Source organism: Solea senegalensis, linkage group LG7 (genome assembly GCF_019176455.1).
Source record: "Solea senegalensis isolate Sse05_10M linkage group LG7, IFAPA_SoseM_1, whole genome shotgun sequence".
Lineage (NCBI taxonomy): Eukaryota > Metazoa > Chordata > Actinopteri > Pleuronectiformes > Soleidae > Solea > Solea senegalensis.
This window is the reverse complement of record NC_058027.1, coordinates 3783269-3797858: the sequence shown is the minus strand read 5'-3', so window position 1 is coordinate 3797858 and position 14590 is coordinate 3783269. Positions and strand designations below refer to the sequence as shown.

The following is a 14590-nucleotide window of genomic DNA, read 5'->3' as shown; positions in this document are numbered from 1 at the left end:
CTGGTCACGGGGCGTACCGCAGTGACGTTAGGCAGTGACGCAACAGGCATGCTGCCCTCGGAGGAGGGGCTATGAGCTGGTGCGCTACGGTAAGCTACTGTTAAATCTTCCCTGATGTGAGCACACGGTTGTCTGGTGGTTATCCAGAGCGAAACATTTTTTAACCCATTATGTCGTTCCACTGTTGTTGTGTTCTAACAATATGAGTGTTCTATTGCATAAGTGAGTTGCTAACAGTGCGTGGTCCTCAAACATGTCATTTTTGAAATGCCCAGTCACTGCGTTCTGTCAATGTCACAGCAAGTACACGTTTATTTAACAAGAAAGGGTAGATTAAAAGGCGAGATAACGCGTATTAAAAGTGGACTGTGTGTGTGAAACTGCACCGACTCACACCTGTAACCCACAGACATTCATTCAACCAATGCTAGCTCTGTCTTAGCAAGGTAGCACAACTAGTGTGTGCTTTGCTTGGCTCAACAAACATGTCAACAAAGCAGCATGACAGGCCCTTGGTTAAATTGAATGAAGTAATTTAAGTGGTGTTGAGTTGTGCTATTATGTCAATTAATGTTGCAACTAACAATTATATTCGTTATCAATGAATCTGACTATTAGTGTCTCGATTAATCGGTTGGTTGTTAGTCCATAGACTAGAGATATTCAGTTTACAGTCAAAGAGATGCAAAGAAAACAGAATGTGTTCATGTTTAAGAAGCTGAAATTACAGCGATTATTTTTCTATCATGAATCTTTTAAAAATAGCTATTTAAATTAAATACTATTTCTGGGATTCTTATGAACTTATTATCCTGCGAGGAACACAGCAGAGGCTTTATAATTGACTCATTCATTCGTTGTCTACCGCCGCTTCATTGTCCACATGAGGGTCGCAGGGGGTGGTATAGGGCGAAAGGCAGGGTACACCCTGGACAGGTCACCAGACCACAGCAGGGCAAACATAGAGATGCACAACTATTCACTCTCACATTCACACCTGCAGTCAATTAATAGTCAATACCTCCTTTTAGATGTAGCAATTGATTGTCCAATAGTCTGTAATGTCACGCTGACATGCCAGTTTATTAGGTAACTGCTTGCCAATCGTGTCAGCAACGCAATGCATCAAAACTTGGCAATACATGGCAACAAAAAGCTGCGTAAGTTCAAGAAAAGTCATTTAAATGACAGACTGGTGGACAAGTTTTTCAGAAACTCTCAATTTACTGGGCATTTCACACTCAACTGTCTCCAGGGTTTACAGAGAATTACCAAAAAAAGAGGAAATATCTAGTGGACGAAAATGCCTTGTTGACCCCAATATGGTCAGACTGATTGGAAATCAAAGAAAAGGCAACAGTAACTCACACAGCCACAAGATTAGGTTTGCTTTTTTGCTTCCTGTGTGCCTAATAAAGTGGCTGATGAATGTACACTCTAACATCAGGAGTGATACACACAATGTCACTTTTACAGCTCGTTCTTAACAGTTAAGTCTCGTGACAAACACGGCAGACAGCATATATAAACACTTCTAGGCTAGCAAATGTTATTCATATGTCAAAAACTTTGATTTGAATTCCTATATTGCAGGTATGACCCACCATTTGACAGCAGTCACACATCCTCACTCAGTGCATTAATTGCCACCTCTTCAAAAACATTCCACAATGCAACTATCATCAATGTGGCACGCAAATGCTCTCAGCTCTTGACCATATGTCTATTCTATTAGAATCAGGCATCATTAACTGAGTTCTAATTTTCAGTACATGTTGTTGCCAGGAAACACCCAAATACCTTTTTAACCATGAGGCTCACTTTGGTGCCGGGAGTGGGTGGTATTATTCATGTAAAATGTCAAAATGTTTAACTTATCAGCCAACAATGTCCTTACTCCTCCAGTGGGTGTGGTGGTGATTCAGTATACGAACCACAGGCATGTTTTTTGAAGGGTTTGACCCTATAGAGTGTTTTCATCTAACTTTAAATTTGATTGGGCCTCCTTGCTCATTGGAAATAAAGTGCTTAATTCAAGTCAATTATAAAATAATTTAAACCATACTTAGGGGACTTATATTTGGCAACTAACAGCGCAGTAACAACAACTTATAATCAGTTATTTCAAAATCAGAAATTACATCTCATCCCCCTTAAACGTCCAAACTATACAGCAGTACATAACCTACTTCTTTCGAAGGGCGTGGACACTTAATAATCCTGCTTTTCTGTTCCTCACAGATAAATGAAGGGATCATGTTCGTGCACTCCAAACCAATGTTGCGGAAAAGTAGCCTGACTGTGTGGAGATTATGGAGGTCATGGAAATTAAGCCTGAACTGGTCTGCAGTTAGAGCATCCTCTGGTCCTGGTGCCTCAGACAGATCTGAAGAAATGTCACCCGTTTCCACTGAAAAGCCTCCTCACATACCTGTCATGCTCAAAGAGGTGCTTCATTATTTAGACCTCCAGCCTGGTCAGGTATGTTTGCATCTTTGCTATTTATAATAACTTTGCTATATCGTTAAAGTCCAGTGTGTAAAAAAATTTGGGAGAGTTGTTTTCTTTCTTTTTGTGGCAGACATTGAATAAATAGGGTTAACATTGGAAACTTTCCAAGGGAATTAACAGGGATAAACTGCACATTTACAAAATTTAACTTAAATGTATGGTAAATAACATACTATAGCACATACTCTCGATTAAAACAAAGCAAATAATACAATACAGTTTTCCTCCTCTTTGCAACCCTAGTTTGTATAGTGTTTGTAGCCATAGAATAAGCTTTTAATATGTTTTTTAAGCAAGGGACAAACCACACAAACAGAGCATGTGTTTCAAATTTTCAAACAACATCCTTTTTTTTGTTAATCCAGGCCACCGTAGTTATCCTGACTTTCTTGGGAAAGGGTGTAGTGATTGGGGCAGCTTTACGTTTGTTATAATCTGCAGACTCACCATTAGATGTCACTACTTCTTACACGCCGGACCTTTAAGACGGCTGATATCTCTTAATCAGTGTCATGTGAAGGCATTTAACCAAAAAAAAAAAAAAGTTCAATCTTACCTCTCCCTTAGTTGTACTATTTATAATCAAATGTTTTAGTCAAATTTAAGTGTTCAGACAGGCAACTCTGAAGTGTGACTAAAATTAATCTCTTCTGTCCACACTGATATTTGCAGTTGGGTGATGAGTTTGTATTTTTATTTTCAGTCACTATTTTCTGGCTGGTTGCTGTGGCAATGGCATAGGCATGCAAGCTCATACTTAGAGGATTCTGCAAGAGAACTGCAATCAGAAATCTATAGCAGAAATGAGGTTTGCGATGATTCATGGCCTACTAAATGAATCCCCAATTATTTTGATAATTGAGTGTTTATTTAAGTAATTAAAAAAAAAGTTTCTTTCTTTGCTCCAGATAACAAGGGAATCATGAAAACATGGAACACTTTTCTTTTATGAACAAAACATCTAATCGATGAATTGACTCACTAATAAGTAGGTTAATAGATTATGAAAACAATCGGCATTTGTTTTGTACTGCGTGCATTGAATAAAATAATGCCAGTGTTTGAAATCTAAAGGTAGTAATTGTCTCCACACACTGTATGTCATGCGTTGAAATGAACAGTGTGCCAGTATCTTGGCCTTCGTTTAATGTATGTACTACCGGGGACAGATGGACATGAGTCAAAAGCCTTCTGCTGTTGCAAGCAGCAAAGGAGGACAAGTAATGCTTTCCCCTCCCCAAATAAAATGCACGGTCAAGACAGGTGGGTGCCACGGGTCAACAAGTTAGTCAGGAATTGCGCCACTGTAAGGCTGTTGGCAGGACAGAGGGTGCTTCATCGCTCCTTCCTGAACTTTAGCACCTCGAAACTCCTCCGCTGTCCGCCCATTTGCCAACTGTCCCAAGACAGCTTGCCAATCAGAATCTATTAAAAACACGTTGATAGATTTTTTTTTTGTACAGTACATGCTGTAGACCTCAGATATTTTATCTTTTTTTTGGAAATGTGGCATGGCTACATCCAGAAATTGTGTTATTTCACTGCAGATGTTTTTTTTAATTCATGAGATGGCGAGTAATGTGGCAGTATGTGGTTCTATTATAACCACAGCAACATGACAGATGTATTATGGTGCTTACTTGTCATATTACACACTCGTATGGTTAGTTTATAAATCTGCGGTGACGGCCTCATGTTCTGTCACTCAATCGGCAATCAGAATTCTATTAGAACCGACTGTCAGAGCTGCCGTCGAAGCGGACGAATCTGTGGCGGCCACTTGATGCTGTCACTGACAGATCAGTCGCTTCACAGAGGAAACCTTACACTTCATTTCAGACAAATGTCCACTAAAATCACAGACTGCGGTGAAATATATAAATAATATGAATGGCTAAAATAATTGCTAAAATGTAATTGCACTTGTCAGCTGAAGCGGTATGTGTGAATGGAGTACTTAGGGAATGATGGGTCTCAGAGCAAATACTGCAGTTAAACCAGTGTGTAAATGGAGCCTTTTAGTGCCATGCTGTCTCCCACACAGGACATTTGGCTGTGAATGTGTATGCAGTGAGGGAATTTTTTTTTGATAGTTTCACAAATGGCCATCGCGCATGTTGGCTTTGTCATATGTTTTCCATGGTTTAATGCGTTTCTATATAAAGCAGCTTCGAGGAACGCCACTCCCAAACAAGCAGCACAGCTACAAATGTCTGAGTTTAATGGGCTGTCATTCTGTCGGCTGTCTGCGAAACACAAAAGGAAAGTATTTTTTTCCAGTGGGTAAAACATGTCAAGTCAGTAGCTGTATGTGTACAAGTGGAACGGTACAGTGCGGTATGTCTTTTTTTGCGTTTCCACAAGGAATAGTACCAAAACAACTAGCACCAACAGTTCTATTCTTTGGCACCCTTTCTGTGGGGTAACCATCAGCTGATTGGGCAACAGGAAACCACCACTCCCTTGCGATTGGTGTTCATATCCCATGGGCGTCGAGGCAAACACCTGCAGTTTATGTTCATCCTAAACTCCTGGATGTCCTCCATTGTTGTCCGTTGTGTCGTATTCGATGCCATCGTCTTTGTTGAAACGCAAGCCTGACCAAAGGCTTTATGATTCCAAACTGTACTGTACTGTAGGGCTGGGCGATATCCCGGTAGTAAGAGTTATACCGGTATATTTTTGAAAGATATATGTAGTTGAGACAATATCGCCATACCGGTATATTATATATTATTTTTATGTTGCCTTGTGAGCGCTATTTAATAAAGCCGACCGCTTTCTCTGAGCCTACAAGCCTAGCTCAGCTGCTCAATCACGTCCCTTGTTCTCCCACCCATGCTACGCATCACAACAGACATTTGAACGAAAACGTGGCAGACACGGTGCAGGTGGAGAGTGAGCAGTTGGTGGCTAAGAAAAATGTAATGCCTGTTTGTTGCCGCTAGTTTTTAGCGGAACCAGCTGTTAGCTGCAGATTTCGGCTCCAAGTGCATTTAAAACACATCTGGGCTCTGGTCACCGGGTTTCTGGTCACCTGTTTTCAGGTTTCTGTTGTACACACCGGACGCCAGGTTTCAGCTGTCAGCAGAGCAGCCAACCGGTGAGCTAGCGAGCTAACCCGTTTTGTTCAAAATATCGTTATAATATCGTATATCGCCATTTGAACAAAAAATATCACGATATCAGTTTTGGTCCATATCGTTCAGCCCTACTGTACTGTGCTGAATCATACCATGATCGAAACACAACAATAGAGTCAAGTAATTGGAATAAAATATGTCATGTAAGCATGTTATGACTTCCTGGTTTGGTGCCACCACGTGGATTATTGAACCAATAATCTCTGGAATTGGCTCCAGTGGCCCGTTGATCCTCGTGGATCGAGGATAAAGCGCTAGACAATGAATGAATTTTTAAAAAAAGGTTATAAATTTGGTTTCTACACTTTGCTTTTTTGGTTAATTCCTGTAAAGCAAAAAAGTAATTGATTCACAGTTTCTGGGTTGAGTTTTTCTGCACGATAATATTTCCATGAAGACTCTTGAAGTGGGTAATACTCGCATTCAGGATGAAGCATGAGGAATCCTCGACTGGTGCAGGCTGCTTGAGCAGTGGACCTCCTCTAGAAAAGATTAATGAGCCATCAGCTGTTAGTCCAGGGGAGAAACCCTGTGCTGCTGTCGAAAGTGAAACCCGCTGCCTACTCTTACATTTTAGTCTCACCACACTCCCCCTTGTGGAATTAATGGGGCCATATAAATGTACTTTTTGTTAAAGCACTATTAGTTTTTCAACTATATTTTGAACTACTGTATATTAGATTATTTGGAGAGTGACATATTACACTCTGTACTTTTTGGTTGATTAATCAATGCATATGTCTGTCAAGTTTTTAATGATGTACATTAGAGCTGAAACAATGAATCAATTATTAATCGACTATATTATTTTATTATTTTATGGACCAAACAATTAATCGAGAAAATAATCGACAGATTAATCGATTATGAAAATAATTGGTAGTTGTACCTCTAACGTACATATTTATGTAATATACATTTTAATTATGCTAGATTATACCCCGGGTATATTATGGCCTGGGCCAGACTATACCCTGCTTGTGTAAAGAGGTTTTCATTGTATTTACACATTGAATTTACTTTGAATTACTTAATTTTATCGGGGTTTCAGCTGTGTCATGTACGTGAGAAAGCTAACTGACTTAAATCTTGAAATAAGACCACAGCCTTGAACACATAGACGTTTATTACTTCAACCGTGAATGCCACTATCAGTAAAAATAAAAGATTACTACCACAGTTCTCAGTAGTGTTTACACATTAAAATAAAAGCCCAGGCTCAAAACAACATAAAGCAATTGTAACATCATTTTCAATCAACTTGACTTTTCATAATATGATAAAAGTCAAAATATTCTGAAACTTCAACTTCTAAGACTAGCAAATCCTTGCTACAATATAAATATAATGTCAGTGATTGTACTGTGTAAATACAATCAAAATCCCTTTACACAAGAGGGGTATAATCTGGCGTATACCCCAGGTATAGTTTGGCCTAGGACAGTTTATTTCCTGGGTATAATCTGGCCTTGTCTATACTATACCCAGTTTTATTCTGGGCAGGGGTTAATTTGGTCCTTTTACACTTGTAGGCCAATGATTGGAAAAAATTGTAGGAAAAAAGGGGGGAAAAAACAATTGTTAAGTAGCGGGTGGTCAATATGAGTGTAAAATTATAACACAACAAGCCATCATATTATTGAGATAAATATATTCATGATGATATTTCACAGAAGTATATGGAATCATGTTTACTTAACTTCATGATGTGTACTTTACTTAACTTAACAGTTTTTGCTTTACTCAACAGTTAAGAAGTAGAGTTGTTCCGATTCCGATTCCGATACCGATATCGGAAATGCCTCCGATACTGCCGAAAATGTGGGCATCGGTATCGACGAGTACCGGAGTCCATGCACCGATCCGATACCACGTAATTTATTATAGCTCCGTTAGCTCTGACGCGGTTCTTCTTCGCCGCTCTTGAAACAGTTGCGCTGTGCTGTTCTAGAGGTGTGAAGAAGAACTGATCACCCGACACCTGTAGACAAGGAGCTAACGTTAGCTCATCATGTCGGCGGTTTGGTAGTATTTACCAGTTAGCTCCATTAGCGTTGTTAGCTGCGCTAGCTCCATTAGCGTGCCTACAGTCAAACTGGAGCGGCCCGTTTATTAAACGAAAAGAGCAGCGCTACAACTAACCAGCGTACGTGTGTCCTGCGTATGTATGCCTCAGTTTAGCGTTACTTCAGAGACTAATTTTTTTCGGAACATCTCTATTAAGAAGCCAAATAAATCTGCGAAAAACAGAGAGGTAAATCTCAAATTAGGTTAATAACAACACGGACAACTGTAATTAAAAGCTTATGTAGTAACCAAATATCTTAATATTACTTTTTAAAAAAGATTGCTAGCAAATGTATTTAGTGTTATATTCTAGTCTGTATTCTATCATCTTGCTGGCAGCTGTGCCTCAGCCACACATGATGTGTAGGAAGAGGAGGTCGCGGGCCATGTTTCCATATTATTTCATAATACGATATAAAGTGGTGGGCCGCATGCGATCGGTTGGGGGGGAGCCACATGTGCCCGTTTGACACCTCCGCTCTATGCTATCCAATTACTTTTTAAAACGCGGACACATCATGTGACGCCAAAGGCAACATAAGAGTTGAGAAACAAAAAAAAAAAATGTGTAAACAGTTATTTTTAACCACCAAACAGCTGTAATTTTAACACCGGGGCCATCATGAAACTCATCAGAATTAATGCCATGTGCTTATGCTCAACGCAGGTGGCCTGCCTGTGCGCGGCTTGCACATCATAAATAGCATGAGCTTGACGCGTTGTTACAATGGGAATCTTAGCGCAGGAAATACAGCAGGGCAGACGAACCGCAATTCACAGGTGTTGCAGCTTGTGAAACATGGCAGACTCACGTTCTTCACTTTCGCTGTTATATGGGTTTATTTGGCTCCGGACACATGAAGAGGCTCACTGCACACAAAGCACTCGACCAGCTGCTGCTTTTTTAGATTTCAGATGCAACATGGAGTAGGACAGCTGCTACGTCGCTCATTTTTACAGTAAATGTGTGCAGCGGTGGAGAGCACGCATGGTTTTATTGTTTTATTGTAATACAATTTGTATCGGAGGTTACTGCATCAGTGTCTGTGCGGGATCATTACTCCAGATACTGAGGGTAACAGCTTGTGAAGACGAGAAGAGATAGGGTTAACATGATGTTATCGGTTTTTAATTAGAAGTAATTAGTTTAAGGTCAGCTGGATTTTGGGCCAGTTGAGGTGAGAAATGTCTCTGTTTACACTTCGGGGAGTGTTGTGTACTTAAGTGTGTCTACAGAAATTCAATTTTCAAAGCGGAGATGCACACTTTTCTTTGTTGTGTGCAAATGTGCAGGATTTCAGCTCGTGTTTCTATCGTCATCTTTTTCTCCCTTACATTCCCAGCGCCAACCAGGTGAAGCGCTGCTGTCAATACAAGCACGGGGGGGGTAACATGATCTCGTCTCTTCAAATTAGTTAAAAAGCCCTTGCACTTGCTGAATGGAACGCACAACTAAAGTCAAGAAACAGCTTTGCCGGCAGAGGAAGTGCAGGGAGTCACAGGCCTCGGGGTGTTACTTTACATCCTTTGTAAAGAATATTGTAACACGGATGAGACAGTTTAACTGTTCACTGTTACTCATTTAAATCTACTTTTGCTGCTGTTTCCTCGTGGAAATGTTCTATTTTAATTTACCGCGTCAGTTATGTATGAGTTAAATGTGATGATATGGAATTTTATTTTATGTTCATCCCATAATACCGGCTTAGCTCATCCGTCGTAGTGCAAAGAATAAACGGCGCCTATTATTTTTAATCCTCTCTGTACTAAATTTGCCTCCCAACAACTTCTCCTGGGTCTTGCCAATTTTCTTTTTTTTGTTTTTTCTTTACACTCCTTTTTTGGGAGCACTGAGTAGTGAAAGAGGAGGCTGGTAAATAATTGATCCTTGTAATTAAACACTCCAGCCAGGGATGCTGGGGCTGATTGACGGCCAGATATTAGGCCCTTGTCTCGTAAGGTTGCAAGTTTAGTCTGAGGTTATCAGTGGCCAGAAGAGTCGTTCTCCCTCCCTGCCTCATTACTTTCATGAGTAGAACATTTCATAGTGGAGCGGTGGGGTGGGGGTGTGGTGTGAAGACAGTCTGGGACTTCATTAGCCAAATGGGGCGCCTCAGTCTACAGAGCACCAAACCGTTCAGCCTTGCTGAGCAGACAACCCCTTTGTGGGTGCTGCGCCACACTGTCCCGGGGAGTCGCTTCAGCCCTTTAAGTCGTCGTACACATTTTTCAGCTCCGCAGCTTCACAACCTAAACAAATACAGTATAGGGAGTTTTCCCCCCCGCGTTTACCTGTCGATGGTGTTTGCCAAAACTTTGGCGACCCAAACTAATCTTACTGACTGTTCAGTTCAAGTGAATTTACTGTAAATAACTCTAACACAGAAGTACATGTAATACAACTCAACATATTCTGATATTTTACAGACCAAACGAGTACATGAGGAATCCAGAAAGATAATCGATCCTTATCATCTGATACCATCCAGGTTAATCCCTGTAAATGTATGGTACTCATTGCCAAGTCTATTGATAGCAATGTCTTAAAACAATCTGCTCATTTACACTATTAATGTGTCATTTTATAGAATTGCTAGGTTTAATAGGATCACTGTCGTGTGTGTGTGAGAGACTTCTCTTTATCTCTTTTACTATCTATTATGTATGCAAATGTAACTTCCACGAGTAAAGAGGCTGAGCAGACAGTGAAGAATGTGCAATTGTGCCCTGTGCACAGCAGCCATTTTGACAGGTCACAGTGGGCAAGGCGCAGGTGTAAATAATCACATGAATGACGGCCGCGTTCCATTGAGCGTCCTCAGTTTCAGGGCGCGTGCCGGCTCGCTGTCACGCGCTCCTGAGTTACAGGGGTTGGACGGCGCCCGTCGTCAACGTGACGCGCAACACCTGTGAAACGTCAAAATGGCTGCTGCGACGGCGCCAGGTGCGCCTGCGGTTTCTGTGTTTTTACGGGGCTTGATTTGATCCACGTGTCAGCGTCAGGGTTTCAGACACCAAACAGATCACAAACGCAGAATTACATCAGTCCAATTAGGGCTACAACGGTTAATTGAAACTATTCTGGTAATTGATTAGCTCAGTTTGAGTTAATAATTAAAACAACCTCTCTTAGTTTGCAGCTCCTTAAATGTGTAACTACTGTAGTTTTCTTGCTCCATGTAACAATTTGTGTTGTTTATTATGTTTTGTTTTATGGACAAAATTATTCCGTTAATCAAGACGGCAATCGACATTTCAATACAATAATCTAGATCTGAAACAATGACTCGACTCATTTATTAATCGATTACTAAATGAATCGTCAACTATTTTGATAATTGATGAATCGGTTTGGAGATTATTGATCGTTTAAGCTTCTTCAATGTGAATATTTTATTAATTTCTTTGCTACATATAGCAAATAATTAATTAAAAGTGGTTTGTGGACAAAATAAAACATTTGAGAACATCATAATGTCCATTTTATGGACCATAATCGACCGATTAATCGATTATGAAAATAATCGTTGTTTGCAGCTCTAAAATAATCCATCCCTAAACATTGATTTTTAACCTGCTGGGATTAGAAAAGTCATAGGGAAAAAAGGCCTTCTGTGATTTTTCTAATTCCAGAAGTTTATTAAAAAAACAAATAGTTATGTATAGCTTGTTAAATATTTGAGTATGTTGTTGGAAAAAATGCTAATGTGCTTTCTTTCTCATCTGGCTGGTGTCTTGGCCTGCAGACAGCTGGCTCCATGTGTCTTATCAAACCCCCAGATCATTTTGGTGTGGCTCATTATCCCTGATTTTCTCTTTTTTTTACGAGAAATATTTAAGTTCATGACCATCGCTGCAGAGTAAAAGCTCCGTACTTTTGTGTAGTACATCTAGATTCCAAGCAACATTATGCAACTGATTCAGCATAAAACCACATTTTTGACCTCCTGCAACAAATCAATAGATCAGTAAAAGAAATACAAAATCTGGATTATCATATTCACTGAATAAAGTTTTAAAATATCAAACATTTTAAAAGATATTTGGCATGTTGCAGTTGGGGATGATGATCAATATATACTGTTTGGATGCATTTTTGTGGAATGATGCAAATCATAGGCTCTGTTTTTGCTCTGACTCGATACTGAGCAAAAAGAAATCGCCACTTGTGGCTGTAGAAAAGGATTTAGCTCAGCTCAAGTCAACATTACGTTGCTTCAGGTGCTAACTCTATGTTAACATGCATGCATTGTTAGTTAAATATGTTGAAACCGTTCGTTTATGATCAATTGATAAAGCAATACTGGAGGTTTAATTACATCTGTTTGTGGTGTATCGCTCTCTCTCTCTCTGTGTGTGTGTGTGTGTGTGTGTGTGGTTATGCTAATCAGTCAAATGCCCTGTGGACAGCTGGATGGAGATGACTCATTCCTGCAACACATTATTTGGGTGGTCTTTCTTTTAAATATGTTCAGGTCAGTTATGTAACAAAACATCTCTCCTTTTGTCTAATTACTATTATTTACTTTGACAGTTTAGGTGCCTTTGTTTTTCCCCCCTCTACATGTTACATTTATACTGTTTATTTCCTCTTTTTTCATGACTTTAAAAAAAAAAGAAAACAAAACGCTTTTCCTTTCACTTCACACTTGCATAAAAGGGCATTTTCAGAACACTTCAATTACAAGTACTGTAGTTCCCTTTTGATGCCATAAATGGTGTAGTACATGGACCGACTTGCTCTCTTGTTCTTCTAATGGATTATGTGTTGCTGTGTTTTACAGAGCCGGGCTTTAGTAACATGTGTTACTGTAGATTTTCACACCAGCACGCGTGGTGATGATTATGGACGAAAACAACGGCAAGTCAAGCGCTTGTTTGTCTGTGTAGTGTCAGCCCGTGTCCACAAACCGCAAATCTACAAAAGTGACTTGTGAACGCGCAGTTAAACCACTCTAATTGTGCTTTTAACTCGATCGTTAGGACGGATGCAGTGTGTGCTCGCGCTGATCTTCCCCCAGTGTGAGCGTGTGCCCCCAAATAAGTTTTATGAAGCCGGTGTTGCACCGTCACTGATAAAAGTAAGTTGCACTGACCTTATCTGTGTACCTGACTATATTCCCAGCAGCAGCAGAAGCAGCAGCAGCTTCCAGATGAAGTGCTCAGCTGGGTTGCTCCCACTCCTTGCCTACTCTGTTTCCAGATTAATTTGGCAGGGGCAGAGCATGTCCGCTCGACACTGGCACTACTGACCTTAACAAGTAACAGAGGTTTCCTCGCTTCCCTCACACAGTGTCTACCTCCTGTTAATCGGAGTGATCCTGCTCAGGCTTATTGGTTTTATAGAAACTATAGCTCACAGAAAGATATACTTTGAACACACATTTTGAAGAACGTTGTATCAATAAATCTTATGTTTTTGCCCCTTTTAAAGGCCTGCAAAATTACCATAAAGGCCTTAGTCCACAGCAAAGCAACAATCGCTCTCCCCGATGCATCGTTTGCATTCCTGGCTTGTTTTCTGTAAAGTGTGTACACCATCTATTAACGTGCAACATAGTTTGGGCTCTAGTTGCTTTGGTCGGAACGGATGCCAATCCAGCTGTGTTTTGCAGCCGATCAGAAAAAAAACGGACGGGCCAGCAATTCAGGAGCCGAGCCAAGACCTGAAACACAACGTTTCAGACTGGGGGCAAAAGGAGGAACGTTAGCAATGTACATTTTGAGTGTGAACGTATTCCAGTAAATTAAATGATCAAAATATGGGCACTTCAATGCGTTGGATAGAATTTTTTTTTTTTAGAAGAAATTGTAATGCCATGTTTGAATGGGATATATGGCTTCTGAGAACTGCTATTTCCAAGGCAAAAAAAAAAATACATATTTATAACCAGGAGCTGCCTGGTGGTCATTTGTCCCAGTGGCAACTCAAAGCCCCACCTCCCCTCATTTATGCATCTACTTTTCTCAACTACAGTCTCTGCTCTTGTGCCTTGAGCCAACATACATGACAATAGAAAAGTCACATTAGTTGCTATAAATAATACATTATAAAGAACCCTGATTAATTGCTCCTTTTCTATCTTGATACTAAAGATTTTTTAAAAGTCAACCATTGCATTGATTCATTTATTAAAGCACGTGTATAATGAGATATCATAGTTTATTAGCATCTTTAAGTTTAAATAGATTAGTGTTATGGGAATTATGCACCTCATGTAATACATGAAGACAAATGCTCAATGCAACCGTTGATGTGACCTGAGACCACTCACTCTTTGTATTGTTAATGTAACTGTTGGATGCGACTTTTGGCCAGTGACCATATGTATTGTTTTAGGAACTGTTTGAAGTAACTTGTGAATAGAGACAATGGGTCTGCGACTGAGGGCAAGGTGATAACAAACCCACAGAGGCGGGGGCCTGCACCTTATGGCAGGGTGATAGCTGACCCATTGAGACAGATAAATACCTTGCGATTACTACAAGACAGGGAGTCTTCACTTTGTAACTGGCCTGTGTGTGTTGCTTTGTGAATGCTCCTCTTGTACAAGATTAAACCCTTGTTTGGACACTGAGCTGACTCCGATCTCCTTCCTATGGATCTCAATTCTTTTGACAATTAGATTCGATCCTTTGAACCACACGTGTGAATGAAATCACATGCATTAAGAGACAAAAGAGAACCCAGGTCAAACTAAAGATCTTCTCTTGTGTGTCCTCGTATTATAATGTTGCCGCTCTTGCATTTTACTTACAGTTTGTGCAAAATGTCTGTCGAGCAGGAGTAGATTTTATGAGGTCAGCCTTTTGTTAAGTGGCTGAAATCTGTTTTCCCTTCCCTCCCTGCTGGCAGCCTTGTTACGAGT

General features: G+C 40.2%; 1 protein-coding gene across 1 annotated transcript in view; it reads left to right on the top strand.

Annotated features, from left to right (window-relative positions):
* Window positions 1-39: 39 nt before the first annotated feature.
* mettl15 (methyltransferase like 15) overlaps window positions 40-14590 on the top strand; it is a 48956-nt gene continuing 34405 nt past the window's right edge. Inside the window, exons 1-2 of the mRNA XM_044031212.1 lie at window positions 40-89; window positions 2242-2481. Coding sequence (XP_043887147.1) covers window positions 72-89; window positions 2242-2481 — 258 coding nt within the window. The 5' untranslated portion in view covers window positions 40-71. The remainder of the gene's footprint in view (window positions 90-2241; window positions 2482-14590) is intronic.